The sequence below is a fragment of the Scyliorhinus torazame genome, chromosome 27 (assembly GCF_047496885.1).
Source record: "Scyliorhinus torazame isolate Kashiwa2021f chromosome 27, sScyTor2.1, whole genome shotgun sequence".
Classification (NCBI taxonomy): domain Eukaryota; kingdom Metazoa; phylum Chordata; class Chondrichthyes; order Carcharhiniformes; family Scyliorhinidae; genus Scyliorhinus; species Scyliorhinus torazame.
In genome coordinates, this window is record NC_092733.1 from 14,978,719 (window position 1) to 14,992,592 (window position 13,874).

General features: G+C 51.9%; 1 protein-coding gene across 5 annotated transcripts in view; it reads right to left on the reverse strand.

Moving 5' to 3' along the window:
• The window catches only part of LOC140403227 (microtubule-associated serine/threonine-protein kinase 1-like), a 217,797-nt gene that overhangs the window by 108,033 nt on the left and 95,890 nt on the right, over window positions 1–13,874 (reverse strand). For all 5 annotated transcript variants that reach the window (XM_072490987.1, XM_072490989.1, XM_072490986.1 and 2 more), the window contains 2 exons: window positions 13,104–13,192; window positions 3,800–3,875 (listed from right to left, as the gene is read on the reverse strand). In XM_072490987.1, coding sequence (XP_072347088.1) covers window positions 3,800–3,875; window positions 13,104–13,192 — 165 coding nt within the window. The remainder of the gene's footprint in view (window positions 1–3,799; window positions 3,876–13,103; window positions 13,193–13,874) is intronic.

Here is a 13,874-nt window from a genome sequence, read left to right on the forward strand (position 1 = left end):
CTGTACTTACCGAAATCACCCTCACAGTCACACTGTACTCACCAAAACCACCCTCACAGTCACACAGTACTCACCGAAACCACCCTCACAGTCACACTGTACTCACCGAAACCACACTCAGTCACACTGTACTCACCAAAACCACCCTCACAGTCACACTGTACTCACCGAAACCACCCTCACAATCACACTGTGCACACAGAAACCACCCTCACATTCACACTGTACTCACCGAAATCACCCTCAGTCACACTGTACTTACCAAAACCACCCTCACCGTCACACTGTACTCACCGAAACCACCCTCACAGTCACACTGTACTCATCGAAACCACCCTCACAGTCACACTGTACTCACCGAAACCACCCTCACAATCACACTGTACTCACCAAAACCATCCTCACAGTCACACTGTACTCACCGAAACCACCCTCACAGTCGCACTGTACTCAGCAAAACCACCCTCACAGTCACACTGTACTCACCGAATCCACCCTCACAGTCACACTGTACTTACCAAAACCATCCTCACAGTCACACTGTACTCACCGAAACCACCTTCACAGTCACAGGGTACTCACCGAATCCACCCTCACAGTCACATGGTACTCACCGAATCCACGCTCACTGTCACACTGTACTCACCGAATCCACACTCACAGTCACAGGGTACTCACCGAATCCACCCTCACAGTCACACGGTACTCACCGAATCCACCCCCTCAGTCACACTGTACTCACCGAATCCACGCTCACAGTCACACTGTACTTACCAAAACCACCCTCAGTCACACTGTACTTACCGAAACCACCCTCACAGTCACACACACACACACACTTAAATCATCCACCTGCATTTATTCTCTCCCAACACACACTCTTCCTTCACTCATGCACACACTCACTCTCCCTCCCTCAGACACACAGTCTTACACACGCTCTCACACACACACTCTCACACCCACAGTCTCTCTCTCACATCCAAACACTCTCTCTCAGACACACACTCTATCTCACATCCAGTCTCTCTCTCACACCCACACACACTCTCACACACACTCTCTCTCCCTCTCTCTCACATCCACACACTCTCTCTCACGCCCACACACAGTCTCTATCTATCTCACTCACACTCTCTCTCACACCCACACACACGCTCACACCCACACACTCTCTCTCACACCCACACACTCTCTCTCACACCCACACACACTCTCTGTCACACCCACACACACTCTTACACACACCCACACACACACACTCTCTCTCTCTCTCTCTCACACATCCACACACTCTCTCTCACACCCACACACACTCTCTATCTATCTCACACACACAATACAACATGTCTGGAAGCACATAGTCACTCTCCACTGTTATGGACCAATTTGTTAACTGTCTGGGTTTTGGAAGTTTAATTAGCTTCTTGAGCCCGATCGTCCTACATTTTAGTTCCCCAAACACTCACAAATTTGATTCGATGTTCCATATATTATTAATTCTGTCATGTTGGAAAGCACAGTTGTCATTTGTCCCTCCTGAGTATCACAGAACAACATCAAGACCCGTCTGCAGTGGGCAGCTCCCATTTACCCTGGCCTCCTCACCAAAATCAGCGAAAGGAAGGATTTAACCCAATTTATTTTTGCCTCCAGTGCACACCAAGCTCCCTTGACCAGACGAGGACTAGGGAACATAGTCAAACACAAACACTTCTGCTGGCTGGTTCAAACTCAACTGCAACATAACATCCAATTTTGGGCACCACACTTAAGGATATGAAGTCACTCAAGAGGGTGCAGGAACGACTGACAGGAATGGTTCCAGGTATGAGGAACCTCAGCCTCATGGATGCATTGGAGATGCTGGGGCTGTTCACATGGAGAAGGGAAGGCTGAGAGGAGATTTGATCGAGGCGTTCAAAATCCTGAAGGGCCTGGACAGAGTCGATAGGGAGAAACCGTTCCCATTTGTGGAACCAAAGGGGACCAGATTTATGGGAATTGGCCAAAGAAGCAATAATGACATGAGGAAAACCTTAGTCACGCAACGAGCGGTGGATCCGGATTGGCTGCCTGAGAGTGTGGTGGAGGCCTGTTCAACCATGGCTTCCCAAAGGAAATCGGATCATTATCTGACAAAGAAAAATTTGCCGGCTACAGGAAAAGTTGGGGGAGTGGCTCTGGGTGAATACAGAGAGCCAGCATGGACAGGACTGGCCAAATGGCCTCCGTCAGTGCTGTGACCATTCTATGATTCCAGTGGGAAAATGGCCAGCACCATCCTCCAGGGACCATCCAGACCTTTTCCTGGTGTCCTCTTGCTGAATTTGAAGTGGGAGAACTTGGTCGATGCAAGACATGGGTGACTGGGACAATCCTGGAATTAGAGAGGCCAGATTCTGGCTTTTTGTTCCCTTGATTTTCCACAAATCTTTCCCCGGGGGGTTCAACCACATCCATTTTCTCAATGCTGTCCTCCCCTAGAGCTCGGTCACTGGCCTAGCCACCGGAGGCAGAGTAAGTAAGTGTGTCATTGACAACTGCGTGAATTCTTCTCCGTCACTAGAACAAGGCAACCTGCTTCTTTCCTCAGCCTCAATATTATTCAGAGAATTATATTGCATTTACAGCGGCTGTTCCGCACTCCACGCGAGACTAATACCCCCATCCCCCACCCACCCCCCAATCTTCCTCTCACTCTGTCAGCACAATCATCTCTTCTTTTCCCCCTTCAAGTGTTTATCCAGCTGCCCACTAACTGCACCATTCACCTCAACCATTCTCTGTGGTAGCCAGCTCCACATTATCAGCACTCTCTTCAGGAAAGGAGTCTCTCCTGAATCTCCGATCGGATTTGTTGGTGTCTATCTTCCAACAAAGGCCTTGAGGGTTGGCCCCCCCCCCCACACAAGTGGAGACATTTGAGACACTTCAAGCCCAATATTCCAGCTTAGACCAGTTCAGGCCAGTTGGCCTGTAAAGCTGGATTTTACTCAGGCCTGTGCGTACCGCACGGAGGCAGCAGAATTTTCTTTCCCAAATTCTGGGTTGCACTCTGATGCCTGAAGTAAAATGACACTGTTTATCGTGTGTCTGAGACGCTTAAAATAAAAACCCAGAAACATTTCAGAAGACAATAAACCAACAGACACACCCACATGACATCCTAGTCATCACTCAATCCAGCTGTTTTGCCATGTTGCGTTACCTCCAGGTTCACCCATTTCCTGGCCAGATTCCCATCTCGTACCCTCGAAAACTCTGCTGTCCATATCCTCACTCCCACCAAATCCTGTTCACCCACCCTATGCTCGCCGCCCTACTTTGTCTCCCTGCCTACCATCATACCAACTTTAAACTTCTCATCCTGTGTGTTCCAATTCCTCCGAAGGCCTCACATTTCTCCATCTCTGTATCCGCCTCCAGCCATCCCGAGATCTCAGAGCCTCTCCGACTCTGTCCTTCGCCACCCCACCACTGGAGGCCGTGCTTTCAAATGTCGAGGCTCCGAGCTCTGGAATTTCCTCCATGAAACTCTCCACCTCTCCCTTTTCTCCTTCGAGGCACTCCTTTAAAAACCTACCTCTGGCCCAGCTTTTGGGTCACCTGTCCCAATATCTCCTCATGTGGCTAAGTCAAATTCTGTTTGGTAACACTGCTGTGAAGCACCTTGGGACATTTTGCCACATTCACGACACTATGTAAATGCAAGTTGCTTTTATCTGCTTGGCCGTAACTGAGAAATAATTGACACCCCCCCCCCACCCACCACCCCCGATTTAAAACCCAGCCTTACCTTCGTGAGGTCACAAATGAGAAGTGCGCCGGGGCGTTGGGAGAAAAGTTCCGTGGACTATCCAAGGGGCTGCCACCTGAACGAAGGAAGAAAAGATAGGAAAGGTTGACGGGATCTTCTTAAATTATCAAAATTAATGTTTAATGGCTTGACTCTAAATCCATTGTCAAAACAGGCCCCCCAGGTATTAAGTGGGCACCAAGGCGTCAAATCTAGCGATGGGGTAGCCCTCATACCGGTTGGTGCTCACAGTGGCCCGAATGGCCTCCTTCTGCCCCGTAACAATTCTGTGGCTCTGTGAAGTCCTGAACTGGGCCAAATTGTCCTCCTATCTAAACAGACTGGAGGGTTCAAAGGGTTATCATTGAGTCAGGGCTGACTGAAGGTGAGCTGCCCACAGGCAGCCATCACCCAGATTCATTGGGTCATTGTGACACATAAGGAAGTCATTTGGCCCATTATGCTAGCATGGGGGGGGGTATCCCGGGAAGACTGAGTGTTCTTTGGCAAGGAATGGGGAGGAAAGACGAAGACAATTGAAGACAAGCTTCAAGTCACGATAACTCACGGGCACTGGGCTCGCACTTAGGTACGTCTCCCCAAAAGAAGACAGAATTCTTGGGCGTACCAAAAAAAACAGTTCTAATGAATAAACTTAAAGTAAAAGCACAGAGCTCACATCAAGGCCAACGGGAAAGTGCAGGCGTCTGATTAGCAGTAGACTGCCAGACACACGCAAGCATCTGACCAGGATGAGTATAATCAACAGATTACACACTTTCCACCTCAAACACTTTCCCCTCATTATTGTGCCAGTGATGAAGACTATATTAGCGGCGATGAATCACTCAGCAACCAGCTGCCATGCTTGTAGAAAAGCTTTAAAGCAGAGATTTTAAAAATAAAACTCTTTAATTGTGGATGGTATGTCATCCCCTTTGCTTCTGGTAGTTCACGTTTCCAGCAGGCAAATCTTTGGACACCATGGCTGCTTCTCCTCAGGGCCAAGGAGCATGGGGTTACAGGTTCACTAGTTTGATGCTGCAAGTCACAGGCCAGATGGTCCGAGCTTCGGCCCCCCCAAGTTCTCCTCAGACAAAAGCTCCAGCAATTCCTGGGTTAGGAAGCGGGGTGGGGGTAGCAGGGGGGAGTGTGAGGTTGTGGATGTGGGGAGAGGAGGTTAAAGGGCACAGTGGAAATCAGCTTAAGGTCAGGACCCTCTGCTGGAAATTAGGCTCTTGCCAACTTGCAGTGAGGACAAGGAGAGGGTTGTCTGCGATAGCTTCCACAGCCGAATAGTCTCACAGCTACTGGTTTACACATGGAGAATGAGCACGGACCTACTTCACCATTAACAGTCGGAGGGGGTGTCACTGCTTTCAGGAATGGAGGTGAGAAAGCTCAAGGAGATTAAATGAACTACTTTGCAGTTATAGAATCATAGAATCCCTACAGCGCAGAAGGAGGCCATTCGGCCCATCGAGTCTGCATTGACCCTCCGAAAGAGAACCCTACCCAGGTCCACTCCTCTGCCCCATCCCCGTAAGTCCACCTAACCTTTTTGGACACTAAGGGGCAATTTAACATGGCCAATCCACCTAACCTGCACATCTTTGGACTGTGGGAGGAAACCTGAGCACACACGGGGAGAAAGTTCAAAGTCCACACAGGCAGTCACCCCAGGCTGGAATCGAACCCGGGTCCCTGGCGCTGCGAGGCAGCGGTGCTAACCACTGTGCCACCGTGCTGCCCACACATTGATTCTTAAATAAATGCATCTTCTGCCATCACTGACAGTTTCTAGAGCTGGAAGCAAAACGCGATATTCCGAGGATACAGATTTAAGCTGACTGGGGAAAGAACATGATGCAAGGTGAGGGGAAATTCATCATGCAGTGAGCTGTGATCTGGAATCCTCTGTGTGAAGGGGCAGTGAAAGCAGGTTCAACAGAAAGTTTCCAAAGGGAATTGGACAAATACTCGAAGGGGAGAAAATTACAGAGCTGTGGGATGGAGCTGGGGATTTGGACCAATTGGTGGCCCTTCCCTGGAGCCAGTTCAGGGATGATGGGCCAAATCTCCTCCTTCTGTACTGTAAGATTGTCTTCAAAATCTAAACTCAAGTTCAGACTGCATGAGAAAGCAACCTGTACCTGTCCCCCTAACGTCACGGCACTCACCCTCCCGCATCTTCTCCAGGGGCCCAATCTTCCCGTGGCCAATCAGAAAGCAAACGGACTCCTCAATAAGATTTTTTTAAATTCACTTATGGGATGTACGTCGGGGGTTAGGCCAGCATTTATTCTCCAACACCTAATAGTCCTTGGGAAGGTGGTGGTGAGTCGCCTTCTTGAGCCGCTGACGTCCCTGAGGCGTAGGCACACCCACAGTGCTGTTAGGGAGGGAGTTCCAGGATTTTGACCCCAATCACAGTGAAGGAACAGGGACATATTTCCAAGATGATTCTTAGCTAGGGGCTGGTTTAGCACAGTGGGCTAAATAGCTGGCTTGTAAAGCAGGCCAAGGCGGGGGTTCAATTCCTGTACCAGCCTCCCTGAACAGGCGCCGGAATGAGGCGACTAGGGGCTTTACACAGTAATTTCATTTGAAGCCTACTTGTGACAATAAGCGATTTTCATTTCATAACTAAACAAAAGTCTTCGAAGACAATTAAATAAAAACTTACTGGGCTTAATATGGTATTGCCTGTCTGAGTAGCCGGTTGGGGTGGGGGGTGTTATATTACAGGGATGCCATATAAATATTACTCATTTGTCTTACCGAGTTGTATTTAACTTGACGATAAACAATCAAAGTCTTCCAGCTGATGACAAATTATTTATTGAGGAACAAAATAATATACTTGTGAGTTCTTTTAGTTTAATACTTTGACTAGTACTAGAATTAACTAAGATTAGATTAAAGTAACAATGAATATAATACACTACACTCTGAGCTGGTCACGACTATCCTCTAGCTGCAATACACACACACACACACACACACACTAACACTAAGAAAGAGCGGGAAACTCCTTATATAATTCCTGTTAGTGTTGCCATCTAGTGATCATCTGGCTGTACTGACTGCACATTAACTAATCACGTAGAGGGAGAACCAGGCGGGTGTAGCTGATTCCTGGCATCGTGAAATGGGCCTGATATGGGAATCATGCCCCCTGGCGGCAGGATGCCAAATACGTTCATTAATGAGCCACTTAAAGGCAATTATCCCAGGGGGTTTAATTGTGGATCAGGGGTTTAATGGAACTTGCACCGTTCTCCCACGCCTCCTGAAGGCCACCCAGTGCACCCTTGAGTTTGCCGGTGGGCTTAGGGACCGGGGGGAGGGTGAAGGGGGGTTCCTCATTGACAGATGCTCAATGCCCTATCAGGGGTCCCAGCATCAGAAAGGCAGGGGGCGCTGAAAGGCCTTCCCTCTACACCCCCATCCTGCATCACATGCCTGACGACCCCTATTCCCGCGCGCACACACACACACACTCCAGGGATCTCTGGTGACGGTCAAGGAGCATCCCCAGCAGCAGCCAACTCCAGTACCTAACAAAGGAGTGAGACTGGCCTCTGGTTGGCCAACAGCTCTCCAGGGTCAGAGTTTCACTCTCCGGGGGCCTTAACCGCCTGATGCTGCCCAATCAAGTGCCTGTTTGCATTTAAATAGTGCCAGGCCTCCCAGACAGCAGCATTCCCGCCAGGTCTCCAACAGGTGGGGAGCAGTGGAGGGGAGGGACTCTTGTTGCTGGAACTATATCGAGCCCCATATATTTTAATGCCCCTCTGATATTCCCCATGATTTTGCTCACAGCCGTGTCCTGAAAATTAATCTTCAATTCCTGGTGACTCTCGGGCAATTCTGGAGGGGAGGTAACCCAAACGTGAACTAGGGCCAGGACAAGTTTGAGGACTTTATAATATTGAGTTGAAGCGTATACTGGGAAGACGATGTGGAGGGTGAATTCAGCCTCCTGCCCCAGGATGAGCTTAATTCAGTTCATGGTGGTACATAGGGTACATTTGACTCAGGGCGAGGGTGAGTTGGTTCTTCCAAGGGGGTGGTTGATGGGTGCGAGAAGTGTGGGCGGTGAACCATGCGCACATGTTCTGGGGGTTGTGAGAAGTTGGAGAGGTACTGGGAAGCGGTGTTTGGGAAGCTATCTAAGATAGTGGGGGTGGAGGTCAGGCCAGACACGATGGTTTTGATCTTTGGGGTATCGGAAATGCCGGAGCTGCTGGAGGGGAAGGGGGCTGATGTTGTGGCCTTCGCCTCTCTGATTGCCCAGCTGATATACCTTCAATTCACCAAGAGGCCGAGAGAGCGAGTGAATATCAGGCTTAATTAGTCGTGAACTTGCCTAGCCAGAGTCGGTTGTGCAGATGACTGGGTTATATGTGGCCCCGGTGAGGGCGGAGCCAGAGGCGGAGCCCACCGGGGTTACAGTACAGTACCTGGAATCAGCTCGTATCACCACTTCCAGGTCAAAGGTTACATTAGGTGGATACAATGGTTACAGTGTCATGCATTATGGTGAATACATTCACCACATTCACCCCCTGTTAAAAAATCAAGTCCAGCGGGGGTGACGTGGGGTCATTACATATTCAGTCTCTCTAGAGGCCGGATCATTCTCTTCGACCTCCTCAGCTCTGGCGGTGCGGCGGGCACGGTTGTTGCAGGTGGTGACTCCAGGGGGTTGTGTCTGGAGCTGGAGCCTCAGTCCGGCGGGTTGGAGATGGTTGGGGTGTGGGGGTAGGCAGGGGGGTGGTGGGTGGCAGCAGTGTCGGTGCAGGACAGTACAGGAGACCCAGGGGGTTGTATGGGGCGCTGGGGGTGGGGGCGGGTAGCGGGGGGGCACGTTGGCAGGGGAACCAGCTGGCGCAGGTCTCATAGGGAGACCGTATCTTGCCATCCGTCTTGGTGCGTGATGAAGGCGTACTGGGGGTTGGCATGGAGCAGCTGGACCCTCTCGACCAGCGGGTCGGTCTTATGGCTCCTCATGTGCCTCCGGAGAAGGACAGGTCCCGGAGTTGACAGCCAAGATGGAAGCGAGACCCCGGAGATGGACGTCCTGGGGAAGATAAACAAACAATTGTGAGGGGTCTCGTTCGTGGCTGTGCTGAGGAGTGATCTGATGGAGTGGAGGGCGTCGGGGAGGACCTCCTGCCAGCGGGGGATTGGGAGACTTCTAGACCGGAGGGTCAGAAGGACGACCTTCCATACCGTCGCCTTCTCCCTCTCCACCTGCCCGTTTCCCTGCAGGTTACAGCTCGTAATCCTGCTCGACGCGATGCCTTTGCTGAGCAGGTACCAACGTAGCTCATCGCTCATGAACGATGTACCCCGGTCGCTGTGGATGTAGGCAGGGAAACCGAACAGTGTGAAGATGCTGTGCAGTGCCTTTATTACAGTGGCCGAGGTCATGTCGGGGCAGGGGACAGCAAAGGGGAAGCGGGAGTACTCGTGGATGACGGTGAGAAAATATATGTTACAGTTGGTGGAGGGGAGGGGCCCTTTGAAATCGATACTTAGGCGTTCAAAGGGCCAGGAGGCCTTTACCAGGTGGGCCTTGTCTGGCCAGTAGAAGTGCGGTTTGCACTCCGCGCAGACTTGGCAGTCCCTGGTCATTGCCTTGGCCTCCTCGGTGGAGAAGGGCAGATTGCGGGCCTTAATGAAGTGGGTAAGACGGGTGACCCGCGGGTGACAGAGGTCATCGTGGATAGCCCCAAGCCGGTCACCTTGCGCGCTGGCGCATGTGCCGTGGGACAGGCCATCTGGGGGCTCGTTGAGCTTCCCAGGACGATACTTGATATCGTAATTGTCGGTGGAGAGTCCGATCCTCCACCTCAGGATTTTGTCATTTTTTATTTTGCCCCGTTGTGCGTTGTCGAACATGAAGGCGACCGACCGCTGGTCGGTGACGAGGGTGAACCTCCTACCGGCTAGGTAGTGCCTCCAGTGCCGCACGGCTTTCACTATCGCTTGTGCTTCCTTCTCGACTGATGAGTGTTGGATTTCGGAGGCGTGGAGGGTTCTAGAAAAGAAGGCTACTGGCCTGCCCGTCTGGTTGAGGGTGGCGGCCAGGGTGACATCTGATGCATCGCTCTCTACCTGGAAGGGGACGGACTCGTCCACCGCGTGCATTACGGCCTTGGTGATGTCGGCCTTGATGCGGCTGAAGGTCGAGCGGGCCTCATCCGTCAGGGGGAAACTGGTGGTTTGAATAATTGGGTGGGCTTTGTCTGCGTAGTTGGGGACCCACTGGGCGTAGTAAGAGAACAGCCCCAGGCATTGTTTTAGGGCCTTGAAGCTGTGGGGATGGGGAAGTTCTGTGAGGGGGTGCATACGGTCAGGGTCGGGTCCTAGGACTCCGTTCTCCACGACGTAGCCGAGGATTGCCAGCCGGGTAGTACGGAAGACACACTTTTCTTTGTTGTATGTAAGATTGAAGGATTGGGCGGCCTGGAGGAACCTCTGAAGGTTGACGTCATGGTCCTGCTGATCATAGCCGCAGATGGTCACGTTGTCCAGGTACGGGTATGTTGCCCGCAAACCGTACTGGTCCACCAATCGGTCCAACGTTCTCTGAAAGACCAAGACCCCATTAGAGACGCCGAAGGGGACTCTGAGGAAATGGAAGAGTCGGCCGGCTGCTTCAAAGGCAGTGTAGTGGCGATCTCCCGGGTGCATTGGGAGCTGGTGGTAGGCCGACTTCAGATCGACCGTGGAGAACACCCGGTACTGCGCGATCTGGTTGACCATCTCCGCTATGCGGGGGAAGGGGTACGCATCCAGTTGCGTGAACCAGTTCATTGTCTGGCTGTAGTCCACAACCATCCGGTTCTTTTCCCCGGTCTGGATGACCACCACTTGCGCTCTCCAGGGGCTGTTGCTGGCCTATATGATCCCTTCACTCAACAGTCGTTGGACCTCCGACTTGATAAATACCATGTCTAGCGAGCTGTACCGCCTACTCCTGGTGGCAATGGGCTTACAGTCAGGAGTGAGATTCGCAAAGAGTGAAGGGGGGTGGGGGGGGAGACCTTGAGGGTCGCGAGGCTGCATACTGTGAGAGGGGGCAAGGGTCCGCAGAACTGTAGGGTCAGGCTTCGATGATTACACTGAAACTCCAATCCGAGCAGTAGGGGGGGCGCAGAGATGGGGGAGGACGTAGAGCTTAGACAGTTCTTTTGTGGTTTCGGCTGCGACTGGTGGAGGGTCACCGCGCCCAGCTGCGGCTAGCCTGCGTGGTCGGTGGAGTCATAAGATGGCGGCCCCCATGTGTCGCACATGTCAGACGGGATCGAAGATGGTGACCAAGATGGCCGCCCCATCGGTCGCACGTGTCGGTCGGTGTTGGGGCCGGCGGGCAAGATGGCGGCGCCCACGATTTGCACGATGCCGATGACGCATCTGGAGGGGGCGTTCCGGGCAGGCACCCAACCACATTGCGGGGTCTGCGGGGCTGTGAGTCCATAGGTCTGGCCTGCTGCATTTTTGATTTCTGGGCCTCAGGTCGGCCCAGACAGACTCTCGCGTAGTGCCCCTTTTTCCCGCAGTCGCTGCACATCGCCGAGCGGGCTGGGCAACGCCGCCGGGGGTGTTTACCGTGGCCGCAGAAATTGCATTGCGGTTCTCCGGGCTGGGCTGGCAGACGCGCGGCGCAGGCCTGCGACGTGGTCGGGTCCGATGGGGGCCACAATAATAGTGTCCACGAGGGGTTCGCCAGGCCCACGGGGAACGCACTAAGGTTCTGGTAGGCCACCTCGAACGAGGTAGCTAGCTTTACCGTGTCCCGCAGGTCGGAGGTCCCATTTTCCAGCAGGCAGAGCCTGATATAGTTCGAGCAGACCCCCGCTACGTAGGTGTCCCGGATCTGTGAGTTCATATGCTCCTCCGCCGTCACATCTCGATAGCTGCAGTTCCTCGCGAGTAGCGTCACGGTTTCCAGATACTCGTCCAGCGATTCTTCGGCGCGTTGACGGTGAGTAGTGAGGTGGTGGCTAGCGAACACCTTGTTTACGGGCTTCACAAAGTGCACCCTGAGAGTTGCAACCACCTCCTCGTACGTGGCCGCTTTCTCAATCATTACTGAGATTCGATGGCTCACCCGAGCTTGGAGGAGTCGCAGTTTGAGGGTCTCCGAGGGAGTCGTTGTGGAGGAGTCGATGTAGGCCGCGAAGCATCGAAGCCAATGTTTAAGTATTTCCTTGGCTTCGGACGCGTGGGCGTCGGGTTCAAGCCTGTCTGGCTTTAAAGCGGCTTCCATGGTGCTGTCGGCGACTAATAAATTGATATACCTTCAATTCACCACGAGGCCGAGAGAACAAGTGAACATGAGGCTTTATTAGTCGTGAACTTGCCTAGCCAGAGTCGGTTGTGCAGATGAGTGCCACCCGTAGGTGGCCGGCTTATATGTGGCCCCGGTGAGGGCGGAGCCCACCAGGGTTACAGTACAGTACCTGGAATCAGCTCCTATCACCACTTCCAGGTCATGGGTTACATTAGGTGGATACAATGTCATGCATTATGGTGAATACATTCACCACACCAGCGAAGGATCCTGTTAAATTGGAGGCGGGGGTGGCGGCCTGGCTGGGGGACCTGTACAACTTTGAGTTGAGGGGGTCAGCAGAGGGCTTCGAAGTGTATGGGGTTTTTTCATGACACTGTTTCAGGAATTATAGGGGATAAAAGGGGGGAAACTGTACAAACTGTGGTCGGTGATTTTGGCGATTGTGTATTTTATTTGTTGCTGTTTTATAGAACATAGAACCTGCAGTGCAGAAGGAGGCCATTCGGTCCATCGAGTCTGCACCAACCCAATTAAGCCCTCACTTCCACCTTATCCCCGTAACCCAATAACCCCTCCTAACCTTTTTGGTCTCTAAGTGCAATTTAACACGGCCAATCCACCTAACCTGCACGTCTTTGGACTGTAGGAGGAAACCGGAGCACCCGGAGGAAACCCACGCAGACACAGGGAGAACGTGCAGACTCCGCGCAGACAGTGACCCAGCAGGGAATCAAACCTGGGACCCTGGCGCTGTGAAGCCACAGTGCTAACCACTTGTGCTACCACGTTGCCCTATACATGTTTGGAATAAAGTTCATTAAAAAAGAAATTTAATACTGGAAATAAAAGTGAAAACTTTAATACTTTTCTTCAACCGCAAATTACAGGTTGAAATTTTCCACACCTCTGTGCCTGCATTCTTCCCCTGCCCACCACCGTCCCTCACCCACCCCTCAGTGGTGAGATGCGAGTAGTGAGGAGCTGCTGTCTTACCTAAATGGCCCGGGAGTGGTGAATGTGGTCGTGGGAGAGTTGGTGAAGTGCTCGTCAGAATTAAGCTTTTCCGGTTGCTGGTTCGACAACTGCACAAAAGACAGAAACAGAGCAACAACATTAACCATTAGTGCCAGGGTTCACAGTCAGGGACACACACAGATAACTGGGTCAGATAACTGGGACGACATTACAAACAAACTCAATCTCTCAAAGCTTGATCCTGCCACACAAGTAAAATCATGGTTGACCTCAATTCCATGCTCCGCCCTACATTTATATGATTCAATACCCATACCGAGCTAAAGTCTAGCCTCCAGTAGACTTCTTTAGCCACTTGGGTATCAACCTTGCTTCAGTGGGCAGCCCTCTTACCTGGGAAGTCCCACTCCAGCAATTGAATTTAACAATCGAGGCTGACACTCCAATGTAGAGCCGTTTGCACTGTTCGAGGTACAGGCACCATCTTTCAGACTGAGGAACTGTCTGTCATTTATCCACCAATCAACATCACTAAAATGGTAATGGTCCTATTGCTGCTTATGGGAGCTTGCTGCGCCCCAGTTGGCTGCTAAGTTTCCGACATTACAGAAGAAATCAACAACACTTCAATAACCCTTTTTTAAAATTAATTTACAGGATGCGGGTGTCGCTGGCCAGGCCATCATGTGTTGCCCATCCCTAATTGCCCCTTGAGAAGGTGGTGGTGAGCCGCCTTCTTGAACCGCTGCACTCGAGTGATGTAGGTACATCCACAGTGCTGTTAGGGAA